The sequence below is a fragment of the Erythrolamprus reginae genome, chromosome 1 (assembly GCF_031021105.1).
Source record: "Erythrolamprus reginae isolate rEryReg1 chromosome 1, rEryReg1.hap1, whole genome shotgun sequence".
Lineage (NCBI taxonomy): Eukaryota > Metazoa > Chordata > Lepidosauria > Squamata > Dipsadidae > Erythrolamprus > Erythrolamprus reginae.
In genome coordinates, this window is record NC_091950.1 from 184,204,773 (window position 1) to 184,225,281 (window position 20,509).

Here is a 20,509-nt window from a genome sequence, read left to right on the forward strand (position 1 = left end):
ATAGCGCGTGCGTACGCACTTTCGGCACTCAAGGGGAAAAAGGTTCACTATAACTGGCCTAGAGGGAGTATTTAATGCAAATATGGATAATATTCCCAATCCATAGTATAGTTTTTTCCTCTAATTAACATAACATGATTTGAACCAGCTTTATGCCATATACATATGGTAACTCAATATGTTACCAATAGACCACACAACCCTGAAAATACAAAAAGGATATCAGCATTAAAATTCTCCAATTTATAATCACATTTTTTATCCCCCAAAATAAACAAATCATTTCTCCCTTATTTATTAAAATGTCTATTAGCAATCAGTAGCTAATTTTATCAATCTATGTGCAACTGAGGACTGAACCAAATAATTCAAGACATATGATTATAGCTTAAATTTGTGATCTCACAAGGCTTGTTCCCATGTTTAATGGAAAATATTTGTCTAATAATTCCAAGAATTGCAATTGGATGATCCAGAATAGTTTGTCCCATATTGTAATTGCTACAAGGACCTCTACCATCCCTAACACTAAAAACATAGTTATTAATTCATTTAATAAATAACCATTGCCAATCTTTCATTATGCCCCAATTTTACTACTTGAGCTATCAACCTTATTCTGCCTAACAGGATGGCCAGCCCTGCTGGAAAAAGATTATCACAGTCATTTTGTGATCAAGACAATACATGACCTACATTTTCCTCCTTAATCATGGCTAGCAGGTATGTGATAGGAAATGATCGCACTCTCTGCTCTGAAATGTCTACCTTAATTAATTTCCTATGGGCAGGTTTAAATAGCCATGTTTCTACTTTATCACTGCTGTTTAAGCATGCAGATAAACATCTACCGCTCTGCCCTACATCCCTGGTAAACTTAGAATACTACAATTGGTTTTCTATTTATCTACCCAACTTTTAAGCACCAGATCTACAATATGCTTAGGAGAAAATATATCAGGGCAAAGCAGAATCATGTTTATCTTAATAAGTCCTGATTTTTATAAGTTCTGATCAGTGTGGTGAGTTTCAATTTTTTTTACTGCCGGTTCTGTAGCCGTGGCTTGGGGAATGTGATTTGGCTTGGTGGGTGTGGCAGGGGAAGAATATTGCAAAATCCCCATTTCCTCCCGATCAGCTGGGACTTGGGAGGCTGCGAATAGATGGGGGTGGGGCCAGTCAGAGATCATATTTACCGGTCTCCAAACTACTCAAAATTTCTACTACTGGTTCTCCAGAACTGATCAGAACCTGCTGAAACTCACCTTTGGTCCTGATTCATCCCAGTCAAAGGAGACTGAATATGGACTATATTAGAGATCATCAATATTCATTCATTCATTCATTCATTCATTCATTCATTCATTCATTCATTCATTCATTCATATAGTAACCTTATAAATATTCTCTAAGTCTCTGACTTGGTCCTTCAAGTTCTATATCAAGAAAATAGGTACTTATTTTCTTAAATTATGCTATCGGAGATAGCCTACAGGATTAAACATCCAAAACAAATGAAAACCCTTTAATGAAAAGTCAGAATAATTTAATTAAGAACAAACTGAAGGGTACATGAATTATGAGAAACTATATTATTGCTAATATCGCAAATAATATTTCTTTTGTGGAAGACATTTGATTAAGATATTTTATACCCTTCTTTTAATGCTGAACAAACATTTCTTATGAAGAAAATCTGCAATGCTGAATTAATTGTCTTATCCTTGAAAAATTAAGTAGCCAAGGTACTAGAGGTAAAGGATAAAAGGAAGTATGCATTATCAATGTTTTTATGAAGCCAATGTAGAAACAGTTGCTATAGAAACTACCGCAATGAGAAAAAACGCTAAGATTTCAAAGAGATACTATCCCTCTTCAACTTCTGATACTTACAGTAAAAGGGGGAAAAAGACCTCATAACAAGGGTATCACAGGAATAGAAGAAAAATGCATATATCTGCTTTAACTAATTAAATCTAAATATTATTCATTGATGCAATCATGAAGACTTCCGTTCTGGGTAGTTCTCTATTTTTGTGGTCTCCTTTGTGTCATTTTTAAAAAGGATTTAAAAGCCTCTTGGGTCAAGGATCTGTTACATTATAAAGTTAAAAATGATTGACTGGATGAATAACATTACATGATATCTGAGATCCAGATGTTCTCTATTCTCTGGAAAGCTGTTAAACAGTTGTCTTTTCCCATGGGCCAGTATGGGAGGTACCGCCAGCATTGTGATTTGGAAGGATAGTCAGAGGTGGGTTCCAACCGGTGCGGTGGGCCGCTTTAGTAATGGCCCGCTGATGATGCAATTTTGGCGTGATGGCTCCACTACTGTCTTTGCCATATGTGCCACTATGTTTTTTCCCTAATTTTTTGTGATTTTTTGGCTCTCTGAGTATGTGCTGAAATAAAATTGTCCCTCTGCGCATGTGCAGAAGCAAAATCACGCTAGGGGACGTGCTTGTGCATGAGCGAAACATCACAATGTGCACTGATAGGAAAAGGTCAGAGGAACCCGCCTCTGAGGATAGTGATATAAGCCTGATGGAGCTGGAGAGGATTTATAACTTTGTACAGTGATACCTCGTCTTACAAACCCCTCATCATACAAACTTTTCGAGATACAAACCCGGGGTTTAAGATTTTTTTGCCTCTTCTTACAAACTATTTTCACCTTACAAACCCAAGCCGCTGCCACTGGGATGCCCCACCTCAGGACTTCTGTTGCCAGTGAAGCACCCAGTTTTGCGCTGCTGGGATTCCCCTGAGGCTCCCCTCCATGGGAAACACCACCTCTGGACTTCTGTGTTTTTGCGATGCTGCAGGGGAATCCCAGCAGTGCAAAAATGGGTGCTTTGCTGGCAACAGAAGTCTGGAAATGGGGTTTCCCAGCGAGGGGAGCCTCAGCAAAATCGCAGCATCACAAAAACACGGAAGTCAGAGGTGGGGTTTTGAGGACTTCCATGTTTTTGTGATGCTGCAATTTCGCTGAGGCTCCCCTCGCTGGGAAACCCCACCTCCAGACTTTCGTTGCCAGCGAAGCAACTGTTTTTGCGCTGCTGGGATTCCCCTGCTGGGATTCCCCTGCAGCATCACAAAAACACGGAAGTCCGGAGGTAGGGTTTCCCATGGAGGAGAGCCTCAGGGGAATCTCAGCAGTGCAAAAATGGGCGCTTTGGCTGGCAAAAGTTGTGCGTTTTGGGCTTGCACGCATTAATCGCTTTTCCATTGATTTCTATGCGAAACACTGTTTCATCTTACAAACTTTTCACCTTACAAACCTCGTCCTGGAACCAATTAAGTTTGTAAGATGAGGTATCACTGTATATTTTATTATTTCTATATCTGATGGTTCGCCACCTAGGATCATTTTACCCTAATATAGGCAGCAGCATACATTGGCTACCTGAATTGAACAAATAACTCATTTCTCTCAGGATTACAAAGGTCACTGAAAAGAGGGAATGTCCCTGGAATAGAGCTTTCTCTTAAGCCAAGAGTGTTCTCTTCCAAGGGACAAGCATTTTATTTAACCAAGTATATTTTAGTTTTAAAATGTTGTTTCCTGTGGATTTGATTGATTGATTGATTGATTGACTGGTTTAATTCCATGCTGCAATGTATTAAAAAAAGACTCTTTGTGGCTTATACACAAAAGTTACAAATTAAGCCATCCACAGTGGGAAAATAAACAGAATTATAATATGATCATGCAAACCATATAAAATAAGACAGGAATAAAGGTAAAGAAGAGCTGAAATGGCAACATCAAATCAGGTGAAAGCTCTACGGAACAACTCAGTCTTCAACAGTTTACAATAAAGAGGGAGCTAGTCTGATCTCTACAAGATGGCTATTTCACCATGCTGCCTTGTCTCAACCCCCAAAACCTTCTGAAAGCCCCAAATGCTTTGGTTTTTCCCAGCATGAGATCTATTTACCTTCCCTACGGGTTCAGAAGCTATTTGCGAGCTTTTTCATCCTCTTTGCAGGCAGCTTTGTGCACGCACAGAGGGTTAAAAAAATGGCGGTGTCTGGGTGGGTGGGTGGAGCCACCAGCAGTTGCTGCTACTGGTACGTCCAAACTGGGCCAAACCAGTAGCACTTCAGCCTGGTTTTTCCTGGTTGATCTAACCAGTCTGGCCAACACTGAATGGAGCAGAAAGTCCTGAATGTATCTGAGCATCAAAGTATAAAGGGTTTTATAGGTTAAAACCAACATCTGGTTATAGTATGTAGTACTCTGATAGAATCTAAAATGATGACAACTGGTTTAGATGTGAAATACTTCAGTTTGGACCTTACATGGCCTAGTAGACAATAGCAAGACTGAACTTCCTGGAGGCAGAGACAGCAAGAGCCATTTTGGTATTTACTTGTTCTCTGAAAAAGAAGTCAACGATTGCTCCCCCAAATAATGGCGAAATACATGTAGTTCTTATTCCAATAGTGTCTTCATGGTTTTACATTGTTTATTTGTTCCTTCCTGAAATGTTCCTTTCCTTTTACAGATGAGAAACTCTGGAGTCAAACCAAAAATGACACCCAGTGATTCTTAGTAGATCAGCAGAGGTGTAGCAGCATTTGGAGAAATGAAGTCATAGCAGTAATTTAGTTACTGAAGGTCAACAGGGATATAATCTCAGTCAACAATTTCCCAATGGGGGAAGGGAGGGGGAGTTTAAATAGTTGTTGAAGGCATTTTCTTGACAGATTTTGCTGTCTCTTGTCTTTTGGCTTCATGCTTTAGAAGGGCTCTTTGATGAAACAGATAACACAGTACTTATCAACAATAAGATACTGAGCTAAAAGTTTCTTATAGGATACAGGCAACTTGGAAAACATGTTTTATCAACCTTTCAGACATACATCAAATTAGAATTTCAATACATCAAATTTGGCAATAAGGAGAAAGTCCTAATTGTTTTAATTTTATTAACTTTGAAATTGCACATAATGTCTCCTTAGCAATAATCACCACTGAATCCAATGGACGTTATTCCCAAGTAAATGTATATGGAAATACAGTAAGTCAAATAGGAATTTTTGACAGATGAAAAAATATTGGTTGAGCATAGTCTGTTCAAACATAAGATGTTTGAGCAGATTATGATGATCTCTGAGTCTTAAGACAAATTTACTATAGGTTTATGTGATCATCAAAAACAGAAAACAGAAAAACAGAGTTGGAAGGGACCTTGGGGGTCTTCTAATCCAAACCCCTGCTTAACCAGGAAACCCTACACCACTTGGTTAGGGTTATCCAACAAATGGTTATCCAACATCTTCTTAAAAACTTCCAGTGTTGGCGCATTCACAACTTCTGGAAGCAAGCTGTTCCACTGGTTAATTGTTGTAAATGTCAGGAAATTTCTCCTTAGTTCTAAGTTGCTTCTCTCCTTGACTAGTTTCCACCCATTGCTCCTTGTTCTACCTCAATGCTTTGGAGAATAGCTTATCCTTTCAAAACACATCATTTAGTATAAAAAGGCATCCTTACCTTTATCCATGTCACTTTCAAAAGACAATTTCCTTCTTCGGAGTTTACCGTTGTCTCCCTCTGAATCACTTGTGATCTGTCGCCTTATTGCAAGATTAGCCTTGAAAAAGAAGATGACCATACAGTATATGATAGATTAGAGACATCTGACTATTTTTATACAACTCGTCATTAGTTTACTTTGAGATGGATTCAGATCTATCTATCTATCTATCTATCTATCTATCTATCTATCTATCTATCTATCTATCTATCTAGTCCAATACGCAATAATACACAATGAAGGTTATAGAGGATATAGTAGAGAAGAAATACGAGATATAGGAGAGACTATAGGACAGGCACTCTAGTGCGCTTATGTACGCCCCTCTATTGTCCATAGATGGAAGGTTCCTTCTACAGACAGAAAGTTTTTGAACCACGGAGAGCTATTGATCCTAATCTTTCTTCTTGACCCCAAGTATAGTTCTACACTGTTGGAAGGTCAGATTTCTCAGAAGAATAGGGCTACCCTTTTTCTCATCGTGTGCCGAAAGCAGTAATGGTCAACCAATTTTTTTTACTACCACACTGTGGCCGTTGCTTAAGCATTTTGTTTCAACATCTTTCAGTGCAAATTGGGTACTCTGGGTTGGAGCTCCAAATTTTACTACCAGTACTGTGTACCTGACCGTACCCATAGGAGCCTATCACTAGCCGAAAGCGCGTGAACATGCATGCGAGCACTCATAAGGTAATGTGGCCATCCCCCGTGAATGCACACATGACGCTCCCACTCCCCCATTCATGTGCACGCGACCACCATGCTCCCCTACCCCCACATACATGTGTGTGCAACCCCCGTGCCCCCATTTTGGACCTAACAGGCCTCCCTGCAGCCTCCTGGGACCAAAAACGCCCTGTGGGGGGTCATGCAGCAAAAATGGCCTGTTGGGGAGCGTACCATCCTCTGCTCCCCCACCCCCACACTTGTACGTGTGGCCCATAGGGATACAAGCGTATCTCCCACATGCACCCTGTCCCGTGCATCCCAAAATTCAGCTGGCCAGTGGGGGATATACACGCATATGTGGTGGAGCTGAGCTGGGCGACACCTTGTGTGCCTGCAGAGAGAGCTCTACATGCCACTCTGAGTCTCTGGAGAGGGGCGGCATACAAATCTAATTAATAATACTAATAATACTAATAATACTAATAATACTAATAATACTAATAATACTAATAATACTAATAATACTAATAATACTAATAATACTAATAATACTAATACTAATACTAATACTAATACTAATAATAATAATAATAATAATAATGCCAGTTGTGGCACACGTGCCACAGGTTTGCTGTCACGGGAGCATTTAGAGGGCTGCTGAAATGGTTTCTCTCCTACTTCTCTTAGAGAACATTCCAATGCCCAGCATTTTGTCTATTTGCAAAAAAAACCCAATAGTAGTAATTCCTTTTCTGAGTAAGACTCCCAATTTATATTAGATGTGTGGGTGATATTGAAGAGGAGATGCCTCTTAAAAAAAAAGAATGTTGATATAAGCACTAGAATGTTAATTAAAGTCCCCTTTGCATCTTGTTCTCTGAATTACTATTTAAAGTTGTTTATTCTTTTTAAAACAGAGTGTTCTCAGAAATAACCTAGGGAGGAAAAAAAATGAAAAACAACCTCTTATAGATTGTTTATTACTTCAGACAGTAATGTAGCAGTAAATTATAATTAGCTATGATGTTTAATTACACAATAACAGTAATAAATGTTGATCTACATAATAAAGCAGACAAATTATATGCTCTTTTATCTCTCTCTAATTTTTCCTTCTATCATGACAGAGATGTGACTTTCATAGCTGGACCCAAATCAGCATGGCTTTACTGAAGGCAAATCGTGTCAGACTAATCTCATTGAGTTCTTTGACTATGTCACAAAGGTGTTGGATGAAGGTGGTGCCGTGGATATTGCCTATCTGGACTTCAGCAAAGCCTTTGATACGGTTCCACATAAAGAGCTGATAGATAAATTAGTGAAGATTGGACTTAATCCCTGGATAGTTCAGTGGATTTCAAGCTGGCTGAAGCATAGACATCAGAGAGTTATTGTTAATGGCGAGTTTTCTGAGCAGAGTCAGGTTACAAGCGGTGTGCCACAAGGGTCTGTTCTGGGTCCTATTCTTTTTAATATGTTTGTGAGTGACATAGGGGAAGGTTTGGTAGGGAAGGTTTGCCTATTTGCCGATGACTCTAAAGTGTGCAATAGGGTTGATATTCCTGGAGGGGTCTGTAATATGGTAAATGATTTAGCGTTACTAGATAAATGGTCAAAGCAATGGAAACTGCAGTTTAATGTTTCCAAATGTAAAATAATGCACTTGGGGAAAAGGAATCCTCAATCTGAGTATTGCATTGGCAGTTCTGTGTTAGCAAAAACTTCAGAAGAGAAGGATTTAGGGGTAGTGATTTCTGACAGTCTCAAAATGGGTGAGCAGTGTGGTCGGGCGGTAGGAAAGGCAAGTAGGATGCTTGGCTGCATAGCTAGAGGTATAACAAGCAGGAAGAGGGAGATTGTCATCCCCTTATATAGAGCGCTGGTGAGACCACATTTGGAGTACTGTGTTCAGTTCTGGAGACCTCACCTACAAAAAGATATTGACAAAATTGAACGGGTCCAAAGACGGGCTACAAGAATGGTGGAAGGTCTTAAGTATAAAACGTATCAGGAAAGACTTAATGAACTCAATCTGTATAGTCTGGAAGACAGAAGGAAAAGGGGGGACATGATCGAAACATTTAAATATGTTAAAGGGTTAAATAGGGTTCAGGAGGGAAGTGTTTTTAACAGGAAAGTGAACACAAGAACAAGGGGACACAATCTGAAGTTAGTTGGGGGAAAGATCAAAGGCAACATGAGAAAAAATTATTTTACTGAAAGAGTAGTAGATCCTTGGAACAAACTTCCAGCAGACGTGGTTGGTAAATCCACAGTAACTGAATTTAAACATGCCTGGGATAAATATATATCCATTGTAAGATAAAATACAGGAAATAGTATAAGGGCAGACTAGATGGACCATGAGGTCTTTTTCTGCCGTCAGTCTTCTATGTTTCTATGTTTCTAAAAGGAAGCTTTTATTTTGGTAAGTGCCATTTCTTCTAACAATTATTCCTATCAAGAATTTCTGAGATATACATAGTCATTTTTCACCAAACAGAAACAGAACAAAACAAGAAAACAAAAGAGAAAAGAAGATAGAAAAGACTGATCACACCTGTCTTCTCAATACAGGAAAAATGTAGGCAAAAGTTCTTAGAGAAGTTTGTCCTTGCCTCTTTTCTAGGGGCTGAGAAAGAATGACTGGCCCAAGGCCACCAGCTGCCTTTTAAGATAGAAACACATCATCTCGCAGTTTCTAACTACTACATTATACTAGCTCTGTAGATGCCATTATCTTGATAAATCATAGAATCATAGGGCTGAAAGGGACCTTGGAGTTCTAGTCCAGTGATGACAAACCCATGGCAGGCGTGCCATAGGTGTCACGTGGATCCATATCTGAAGGCATGTGATGTGCTGCCCTATGTCATGTGACATAGGACAACATGCGAGCACTGACCAGCTGCCTTTTCGGCTGTTTTCGCTCTCCTCAAGGTTCAGGAAAGCCTCCTGAACCCTTGCAGATGACAAAAAAAATGGCCCAACAGGCCCACTGGAAGTTCAGAAACTAACTTCCAGTTAGCCTTTTGGGCTGTTTCTTGCCATGCCCAGGCTTTAGGAGGATTCCTGAACCCTGGGGAGAGCGAAAACAGCCCAACAGGCCTACAGAAAGTCTGGAGCAGGGGTCCCCAAACTTTTTACACAGGGGGCCAGTTCACTGTCCCTCAGACTGTTGAAGGGCCGGACTATAAAAAAACCTATGAACAAATCCCTATGCACACTGCACATACCTTATTTAAAGTAAAAAACAAAATGGGAACAAATACAATATTTAAAATAAAGAAGTAATAAGTAATTAAGTAATTAATAATTAAGTAATAAAGTAATTTATACTTCTTTATTAACAAGTAAATTTAAACTTAAATCAACAAACTCCATTTCTCCTTCCTTCCCTCCCTCCTTCCTCTCCACTTCTCTCTTCCCTCTTCTTTTTCTCTCATTTGTTTCATTTTCCTCTCCCTCGTTCTTTCCCTCCATCATTTTCTCATTTTTCTCTTTCTCTCTCTCTCTCTTTCCATCTCTCCCTCTTCTTTTCTCTCTCCCTCTCTATCTCTCCCTCTTTCTTTCTCTCTCTCTCTCCTCTCTTTCTCTCACTCACTCTTTCTAACTCTCCCTCTTTGTATCTCTCACACTTTCTCTCTCCCCCTCTCTCTATTTCTCCCTTTCTCTCTCTCCCTTTCTATCTCTCCTCTTCATTTCTCTCTCCCTCTCTATTTCTCCCTCTTATTATATCGATCGGCAAAATCTCGTATGCTGCCGCGGGCCAGTTAAAAGACCTCAGCGGGCCGCATCCGGCCCATGGGCCGTAGTTTGGGAACCGCTGGTCCGGAGGCTTTAGTGCGACCTGTGTACATCCACGGGGGAGGGAAGCACGGGGAGTGGGGGGATATGCGCACATGCATGTGGGTGGACATTGAATTATGGAAGTGGGCACACACATGCATGCTATCACGCACACATGCTCCCTTTTGGCACCTGACCCACAAAAGCTTCACCATCACTGTTCTAGTCTAACACTCTGTCCAAGGTCGGAGCCCTTAAACCATGCTTGATAAATGGTTCTCTAGTCTTGAGGTTTCTGAAAAACCTCCATTGATTAAGTGTTTTATATATATGAAAATATTTATAATTTTCTTAAGATGAAATTTCCCCTTAGTCCAGATTGGATCTCTCTTGGTGAGCTGCCACTCATTGCTTCTTGTCCTACCCTCAGGCACTTTGGAGAATAAGTCATCCCCATATAGTTAATAAACCCACTGCTCAGTAAAATACAGATTACAATTTATAGCAGTTTTGCCTAATGTAGACTTCCTCTGGATGAGCATTTCTCAAATTTGACAACTTTTAAATTTTATGGATTTTTAAAATGAACTCCCAGAATTGCCTAGTCAGCTGGGAATGCTGAGAATTTTTATAAACATTTGTTTAAAATATGGACAGACCCCATGTTGGAGAAAGCTGATGTACAAAATGGTTATTGAACCTCTGTTTAACTTAACCTTTTTGTCTTCCATTAAAAATTTAATGTTCTCCTGTACTCCACAGATTTTACTAGGTCTAAGTTAAATTCTCAACAATAGGTTTTTAAAAAGATATATAATTTAACTGTCACTTTATGAGACCTTCATTCATAATGTCATTTGCATTTATATTCTAAATTCACTTTACTTCCTTTTTGGATTGACATGAACCTTACAATTTTTTATATTTTTTCTGTTGTTTGGAGACTAAAAGAAAAGTTAACACCTTTTTCCTCCCTAGAATCTTTCTGTGATTTGTAGAATTAGAAGACGCCTTTTAGATTCTCAAGGACTATGCATAATACTCTAACCCAGGGGTGCCCAAACTTTGCAACTTTAAGACTTGTGGACTTCAACTCCCAGGATTCTCCAGCTAGCCATGCTGGCTGGAGAATTCTGGGAGTTGAAGTCCACAAGTCTTAAAGTTGCCATGTTTGAAGACCTCTGCTCTAACCCATACAGGAACTATCCTCAGTACATGGTTGACTAGTATCTGCTTGAATGAATATAATGAAGGGGAGATTACCTATTTCTAAATCATTGGTTCCACTGTCAGTCTGCTAGATACCATTTTCTAACAGTCTTCTGGAATTCGCTTTTTTGTAATGCAAATTAAATATAATGTTTTTGCATCCTGCATGCTGAAATAAAAAGGTCTTGACATCACATGAGAAGAGTACTATCTGTTACGTAGGGTGAATGGAAGAGGCAGGCAGAAATGACTTAAAAAAAACCCAGCTCTTTATTTGGCAACTATGTACAACCCAGCAAAGGCTCTGTCTAACACACATTCTAGCCCAGGTGTAGGCAAAAATGGCTCTTCTACGACATGTGGACTTCAATTCCCAAAATTCCTGTGCTAGCATGATTGGTTCAGGAATTCTGGGAGTTGAAGTCCACAAGTCATAGAAGAGACAACTTTGCCTACCTGTGCGCTAGCCAATCAGCAGTCAGTATTTTCCCTCCAGAATGGAGGATCTGACTGAAGCCTATGTGCTTCAGTCGGAGAATGTAACATTATCATACTTGCCCACAATTGGCTTTTCTCATCGCTAAACACAGCAAGTTCCTTCAATCATAATTTCTATTCTTCTAATTGTCTTCAATACTCTTCTCTTATTTCAGGGCTGTCAAACTCCCGGCCCACAGGCTGGATGCATCACGTGCTGGCCACGCCCACGCCCGTTTTAGTGAATGGGGAAAAAATCCCAATATGTCACATGATGCTGCCATGATGACATGAGTTTGACACTCTTGTCCTATTCCAATTCCACTGAATTCTGCTTAAACGCGTGATGCCAAGAACTGGATACAAGGCCTAAAATAAGGTTTTCCTCAGCAGCTGGTCACAGATTGAACTATAAGCAGCTTTTCTTTTGCATTGAGTCCTTGGAGAGCGGTGGCATAAAAGTCCAATTAATACATACATAAATAATAATAAATAAAATTCCACTCAATTGATTAGCAATGGGCATTAGAAATGTATCTGACCGTTAGTCTTCCTTTTTTCTTTTTTTCTGCTTTCAAACAGCAGGGGAAAATGTTGGGAAATGGCGCTGTGACAAATGAGGAACAACCACATTCAGGAGAGAAAGTTCTATCCAACTGGACTCCAAGGGTTGATAAAAGTAAAAATGGCAGAGAGCAAGGAACATACCCCACCTTCCATTATATATCAACAGAAGCTGTTTAAATTGTGGAAAGAACCTGTTTAAATCTAAGGAAAAGCAGCCAAACAGAGTAACATTTTGTTACTGATTGGAATCTCAATTTGACCACCTGAAACATCTAAGGTACTATGCTGCTCGATAGGCATTGGGGATAAATCTAGCCTTTATTGCGGCTAGAAATTGAGGTGATGGAAACAGAAAAGAAGAAGAAATATACTGTATGCAAACCGAAGCAGTGAAAAAAATATAGATACTAGGATAATTTAGGTAGTAACCTAAAGCTATTGCATTATAAATAAAATAGAGAGGGAGAGATAGAGAGCCACTGTCTTTACTGAGATTGAATTTTAGATTGTAGATACATTATTTCAAAAAAATCGAGGCATGAAAAATCATATTTATGATGTGGCTAGCTTCTAAATATGCCATGTAATAGAATTGCTGTTCTTTTCTCTTCTGGATGTTAATATACTGTATAACTGCTTTTTCCTACATGTATGTATGTATGTATGTATGTATGTATGTATGTATGTATGTATGTATGTATCTATGATCAATAGTATCTGTAATCAAGCAGCACGTTCTTCATGCTCCAGTCTCTTATCATGAAAATAAACAAGCAATGCAAAAGGAGAGAATTTTACTAGGATTTTTTTCTTTGCCAATATTTATCTTTCATCATCTATTTTTATTAGGGTGGCACAACACATTTTTCTTCCTTTTAAAAATTTTTTTAGACCAGGGCTATCATAGAAACATAGAAGACTGATGGCAGAAAAAGACCTCATGGTCCATCTAGTTTGCCCTTATACTATTTCCTGTATTTTATCTTACAATGGATATATGTTTGTCCCAGGCATGTTTAAATTCAGTTACTGTACTATGGATTTACCAACCACGTCTGCTTGAAGTTTGTTCCAAGGATCTACTACTCTTTCAGTAAAATAATATTTTCTCATGTTGCTTTTGATGTTTCCCCCAACTAACTTCAGTTTGTGTCCCCTTGTTCTTGTGTTCACTTTCCTATTAAAAACACTTCCCTCCTGATCCTTATTTAACCCTTTAACATATTTAAATGTTTCAAACTCAAGGCCCAGATCTGGCCCCCGGGGTAATCAGATCTGGCCTGAAGCCGCCCTGGAAAGAGTGATGGACCAGCTGGCAGTGTCTTTGCCAGTGAAAACTGAGCTTGGGAGGGCTGCAGGTGGCCCTCCCAAGTTCTGTTTTTGCTGGCAGGGGACTGCAGGAGGATCCCCCGCAACCTTGCCTTGGACAGCACAGGTGCCCCCGACACGGGTGATGTTGAGCTGGCCATGCCCACCCTGGACATGTCGCCCCTCCCGAAGTCGAACACAACCCTTATGCAGCCCTCAATGAAATCGAGTTTGACATCCCTGTTCTAGACAATTTGTAGATGTTGTTTTTGCCTTAATTTCATCCAGCTGGGAAAGAGGGAATGGGAAACCACTTCTGAAAACCTTGTCAAGAAAACTGCAGGGACTTGTCCAGGCAGTCTCTGAGATCAGACAGGATTGAACAGATTTTGTTTTTATAAACCCTCATTTTTATTGGGAAACGAAAATATATAAAAAAAACTGTAATTAACATACTTTTGCGTTTTCATGTCTCAAGTTGAAAGTGAGTTCTAAATTGGTGAGAAACAGATCTGAAAATTCAGGGTACATATCCAAAACTTCTAACAAGTCTTCTCGCTGGATTTTATGTAAGTCACAGTAGGTTAGTGCTCTCACATCTGCGTTCGACTTTCCTGGTTTTGCATAAAGGTGGACCATTTCTCCAAAAATATCATTTTTGCCTGTAACAATAATGGTACAGAAAATCATGGTAATTAGAAGAATTCACATTTGTCTCTCTTCTTAACTAACAGTTATTTATTTTTCCTGTGTAAAAAAAATTCTTCCTCTCTGGAAATCTCATTAACAAAACAGAATAACACAGTCTGATGTCATTTCTGATGTCTTTCCCATATTGACTTAATGGATGCTGTTTTCTGCGGAAGGTTGTTATTACCTAAACAGAATTCAATAGGTTTTTGCATCTAGAGATAAAGCTGCAGTTATTTATGATCCTCATAAAAGATCCTTGTAAACCTTTGCGAAGAGCATATGATGATTCAAACCTTTGCAAGAAATGATGGCTGAGTTCTGAAGTCGAGGTGTGTGCTACAAACATGTTCCTACCATCAGCATTCATCAGGCTCTTGGGGGCAATTATGGCAATAATTGTTGGCAATCCCCAAGGGATGATCACTGAAATTCATTACTGCTGTGCCTTTTCTGTATTTTGTAATTTGAAATATCTACACCAGGGGTATCAAACTCGCATGTCATGGCAGCATCACATGATATATCTGGATGCTAAATGATGTGGGGGTGTGGCCAGCATGTGACACATCGGGCCCATCAGCCACAAGTTTGACAGCCCTGATCTAGACAATGGAGATGTATTTTCCAGTAGCACAGTAGTAGTGCACATCTGTTCCTAATAAAATTTAAGCTTAATTCTGTTTTGCCAAATTACAGTACAGTGGTAACTCTAACTAAGAACACCTCTACTTAAGAACTTTTCTAGATAAGAATTGGGTGTTCAAGACTTTTTTTTGCCTCTTCTTTAGAACCATTTTCTACCTAAGAACCCGAGCATGAAAAAATGTCCCAGGAAATTTGAGAGCGGCATGAAGACTTGGCCAGTTTCCTGCCATTCCCCCTGGGTTTCTCTCTCTGGCGCAGTGTATGGGAGGCAGCCTCGCACCGGGTGTATTGGAGGACTGTACTCCTCCTCGCTGTCTCAGAGTCCCTCTTTTTTAAAAAAGCCTTAAAGTTTTGGATTTTTTTTATTCCCCTCCCCTCACCTTCTTTCTTCGGCAGCAACTGTCCTTCTCCTCTCCTTCCTCCTCCTCCTCCCACCCAAATTCCGAGCTCTTGTTTCTTTCCTAATGGATTTGCACACATTATTTGCTTTTACTTTGATTCCTATGGGAAAAATTGCTTCTACTTTCAAACTTTTCTACTTAAGAACCTGGTCACAGAACGAATAAAGTTCTTAAATAGAGGCATCACTGTAGTTGCTTTTCTAAGCGACAACACCTATGGTTGCTTTAACTGCTTGATGTAGGAGAAAAGCAGGCAGAACTGGGCGAGGAGAGTTAAATGTATCATAAGCTTAGAGTTGGATTCTATTGAATAGAATTCTATTGACTCTGATCTAGTGTCAAATAAGGGTCAATAGAATTCAAGAGAAGTTGGACTTAGATCGTTTGTGGCAATGAAACGACTCTAAGTTGATGACATGTTTAATTCCATCCTTCAGCTCTACCTGCTTTTCTGAACTTGATGGCATATGTATGATTGGTTTCTTAAATTGGGTTTTTTAAACTACTTTTAATATTAGATTTGTTTATATTGTTTTTTACTGTTGTTAGCCGCCCCGAGTCTACGGAGAGGGGCGGCATACAAATCTAATTAATAAATAAATAATAAATAAATAAATATTAATTTTTTCTAAATTTTGCAGAATTTACATTTTATGAAAACAAAAGAGTTCATATTGGATTCAGTATGACATTGATGCATATTCTCTTTTTATTCTTTCTAATACACAGTAGCAATTCTTCACTTAAAAAAAGAACAATTACTGATCAAACCGTTAAATAACATTTCCAAAATAAATGATGTTTCTGAACGCTTACCGAGAATTGCTACAACCATGTCATTCTTGAGGATTTCAATGGAGCCTCGGGAAAGGAAGTAAAGTGCAGTCAGAATATCACCACAATGGACTAGTGTGTCCCCAGGAGGTGCATGAGTAGTCTTAAACTTCATAGCCAGAGCCCGGAGACACCCTTTGCTCGCCCCCTGGAAAGCTTTGCAGTTCTGAAGTAAACTTTGGTTGAGGTGGAGACAGATATCAGCTTGCAAACATTCTGGAAACCCCTTTAAGACCTGGTGAAGATAATGTAAGAGTTTAGTACAACCAAGTTGCTTGGCCTATAGTTTGGGAATATCATTTCCTTGTTCAATCAGTGCCAAAGAAACTGGCACTAGATCTGTAATACAACAGAGATCAAAATATAATCAGAAATCTGATTGGCAGCACAGATATGGGTAAAAGCATTCATGTTTGATATAAGTCACAGGGTGTTCTTTTATTTAGCTAGCTGGATCAAAATAATCAGAATTGAATCTCTACTATAGCTTACTAGAAAGTGATTGTGTCCAAAGTTGGATTCCTAATTTGATACATCACTGGCGATAGGGCTATTTTTTGGAGGGTAAGGCATGAATTCTGGTCATGCTGAGATAGAAAATCTATGCTCTCCAATGGGCACTGGAGAGATTGAACCTTACGGGGCACAACGTGAGAGGAATGGGATGAATCATGAGACATGTGAAGGGAGAGGGATGAAATAAGATGTATGTTTCAGTGAGTCAAAGACATGAAGCCAGCTTCTGTTGGAAGAAAGAATACTCTAGTCTTATCTAAGGAAACTGGCTAATGATGCTGAAACAATTCTTCAAAAAAACATGTCTTAATTTTGCATTGACTTCTGAGGAAATCCTTCCTTCCTTCCTTCCTTCCTTCCTTCCTTCCTTCCTTCCTTCCTTCCTTCCTTTATTTATTAAATTTGTATGCTGCCCCTCTCCGTAGACTCGGGGCGGCTCACAGCAGTAATAGAAAAACAATGTACAATACAAATCTAATAATTAAAACTAAAAACCCATAATTTAAAAAACATGCACACAACATACCATACATAAACAGTATAGGCCTGGGGAAGTTGTCTCAGTTCCCCCATGCCTGACGGCAGAGGTGGGTTTTAAGGAGTTTAAGAAAGGCAAGGAGGACGGGGGCAGTTCTAATCTCAGGGGGGAGCTGGTTCCAGAGGGTCGGGGCCGCCACAGAGAAGGCTCTTCCCCTGGGACCCACCAAACGACATTGTTTAGTTGACGGGACCCGGAGAAGGCCAACTCTGTGTGACCTAATCGGTCCCCCTGCCCCCAGGTACCTAATTATATCCCACTGCCCCCGGTAGCACTGATTCAGGCCAGGTCAGGCCAGGAAAAGCTTCCTTTTGAGATTGTGGGGTTATTTTTTCCCCTATGTAGGAAAAATGAGCAGACGAGGGAGGCACAGAGTTGACTCCGCTTAATTGGAAGGTTTATGGAAGCAGCAGGACATCTTGCGGCAAAGGACCAAGCTTGATGTAGGTTAAACGTCTCCACTTTTAGAAGAAGCAAAGAATGCTTTTGCTTGTGGCGGAAGTGGATCCTGATGAATGGAACAGCAGCAGGTAGGATCAAGGAAGCTGGTTCTTCTTTTCCTTGCTCCAACCTTGGCACCAGCAGTTCCTTTGATGCTGCTAACCTGCACTGAGACATTTCCTTTGATTGCTAATGGTAGCTTAACATGAATTCTTTTGCTAGGTCTGCTTCAAGGGAAGAAAAATACACACACACACAGCCTATCCTGGTTATGAAAATGATCACCCCATCTCTGATAACAACTCTTCGATGCCTCTGAACCCTGGCAGAGTCAAAGAGGGGATTCCATCACTCCTTCCCTTTCTTTGCATTTGTCATGTTAAAAAAGTATGCTTGCTGCTGGTTGTGGAATTTTGAGGGCAGCTGAAAACCCTTTTTTGGCTGTTTTACTCTTGGTTTGCTTTATATTCAAAGTTCTAAAAACCCATTGTGGGCTCTCCAAAGGCAGAGCTGTGTGCCTGAGCCCAGGAGTGAGAGATTGCAATTCCCTCTCAGACAATAGCTGCACAATCTGAACTTTGTACCTCTTCCTTTCTTCCCTATATCAGCTGTGTATTATGACGGAGAGCTCAATCGAAGCGCAAAAGCTGAGAAGTACTTTTCAGCTTGTGACCCAAATAGAATGATGGCCTATCTATCTACCCATTTAAAGGGATTTTTGATACTTTCGTAGGTTCACATATTATATTGAATTGCACTTTAATTAAATAATATCATTCCAGTGTTTAAATCTTTACGTTTTTGTTCCATTTCAGCACAACAAAGTTCTGTGCAGCCATTTATAGATCCATAACTAAAACATTGACCCTATTTCTCCAGTTCTAACAAGCAAGATATGGATGGTTGTTACTTTTGACAGGAGAACATCATTTCATCGAAGCAAAGCTATGAATTAAGAAATGACTTTACATAAATTATACTTGTGCTGCAAAACAACCAAAAAATCATATAAAGGCACAATTTACAGTTCTATGGCCAGGAGTGCCATTTCAAAATTTAAGAAACAAAAAGCATAACATTGTGAGATTTCTAAAGATTTAGCATAATCAAGATTAATTTTTTTAAAAAAATGCACTGTTTTTGCATACAGATAGTCCTCGACTTACAACCACCCATTTAACAACCATTGTAAGTTATGATGGTGCTGAAAAAAGTGAGTGTTGATGATCCTTGTACTTATAACTATTTTGCAATGGCCGTAGGCCATGTTCTCAAAATTGGGGCACTTGATAACAGTCATGTATTTACAATGGTTGCAGTATCTCAGGGTTCAGGTGATTGCCATTACAACTTTCCTAGAGGTCACCCAAAGTGCCTTGGTGGTGCAGTGGTTAAAGTACAGTATTGCAAGCTATTACTGCTGATCACCGGCTGCCAACAGTTTGGCAGATGGAATCTCAGTAGGCTCAAGGTTGATTCAGCCTTCCAACTTTAGAAGATCGGTAAAATGAGGACCCAGATTGTTGGGGGCAATATGCTGACTCTCTGTAAACTGCTTAGAGAGCGCTATAAAACACTGTGAAGCGATATATACAGTAATCCCTCGCTACTTGGCGGTTCATCTTTTGAGGATTTACTACTTCACGGGTTTTCAAAGGGGGCTTAAATCCATTAAATCCATTGAAAATTTTAAATCCATTAAAAATTCCTAAAATTCTTCCACTGTACTCTATTAAAGAAACTGGTAGGATATCACATGTAGTTCCAGCTGAGAAATATTATAGAATGACTGTTTAATGCAAAGGGTGGGTTTTAAAAGTCCAAATACTCGTTAAATACATTAAAAAAATCTTTCCTCTACTTCACGGAAATTCGTTTTTCATGTGTGGTCTTGGAACGCATCCCCCACGAAAAATGAGGGATTGCTTTAAGTCTAAATGCTATTGCTATTATGACAAGCAAAGTCAATGGGAGGAAATGTGATTCACTGAACAGCTGCACAATTCACCTCATGGCTGTGTTAAAAAGGTCATCGGTCCTGGCTCACTTAATGATAACATCACTTAGAAACAGAAGTTCCCAGTCTCGATTGTGGCCATAAGTTGAGGACTACATGTATGTGTTAACTGAATTCTGACTCTTGGAACCTGAAGGATGGCTCTAAGAACAAAAAGGCCTTCTCTCTCCCCCCCCAGCTTCCTGCTGAAGGACAGACTCTGATGCTTTTCCCAATAACTTAAGGCTCCAGCACCAACTCTTGTTGCACTCAAAAGGCAAACCCAATACAGATTTTCAGGAAACATAAGGGCTATAAAGCAGAGAGAGAGAGAGAAAGAGAGAGGGGGGGGGGAGAGATTGAAAATGGTCTTCCACCTGCAGAAGTCTGGTTACAATCCAGAGAAATTTGAATCCAGCTCGATGAGTTTATTTAATTTAATTTATTTATTTATTTACTTTTATTTATTTTGTCAAGTACGTCATATTGGTAGAATACAAAGATATAACAATGTTTATATACATGATACTGGTAAGAAAGAAATATTAGAACAGGGGGTGGTAGGCATGCTGGTGCACTTATGCACGCCCCTTAAGTTTTGTATTTTTAGAGTTCAAGCAACCTTTAAAACAAAAGAGGGCCTTGCACGTTGGATCAGTTCAACTGTTTATGAGAAGCTCCTAAGGATTTTTAAAATCCTTTTCTATCCTAAAGATAAAGAACCAGTGAAAGAATCCAGAGCATGAGCACTCCAATCAAGGAATAAAATGGGGCCTGAAGCCTAGTTTCTTTCAGTTTCTCATCTTCGCAAAAGCTGGTTTATCTCACTTTTCCTTAGATTTTAGATATGCTCCTTGACTTGAAAATTCGCTTCATTTTC

The 20,509-nt window shown here is 39.5% G+C and overlaps 1 protein-coding gene across 1 annotated transcript in view; it reads right to left on the reverse strand.

Moving 5' to 3' along the window:
* The window catches only part of KCNH7 (potassium voltage-gated channel subfamily H member 7), a 395,413-nt gene that overhangs the window by 29,763 nt on the left and 345,141 nt on the right, over nucleotides 1-20,509 (reverse strand). Inside the window, exons 10-13 of the mRNA XM_070731643.1 lie at nucleotides 16,121-16,373; nucleotides 14,022-14,227; nucleotides 5,504-5,603; nucleotides 748-750 (exon numbers count right to left, since the gene is read on the reverse strand). Coding sequence (XP_070587744.1) covers nucleotides 748-750; nucleotides 5,504-5,603; nucleotides 14,022-14,227; nucleotides 16,121-16,373 — 562 coding nt within the window. The remainder of the gene's footprint in view (nucleotides 1-747; nucleotides 751-5,503; nucleotides 5,604-14,021; nucleotides 14,228-16,120; nucleotides 16,374-20,509) is intronic.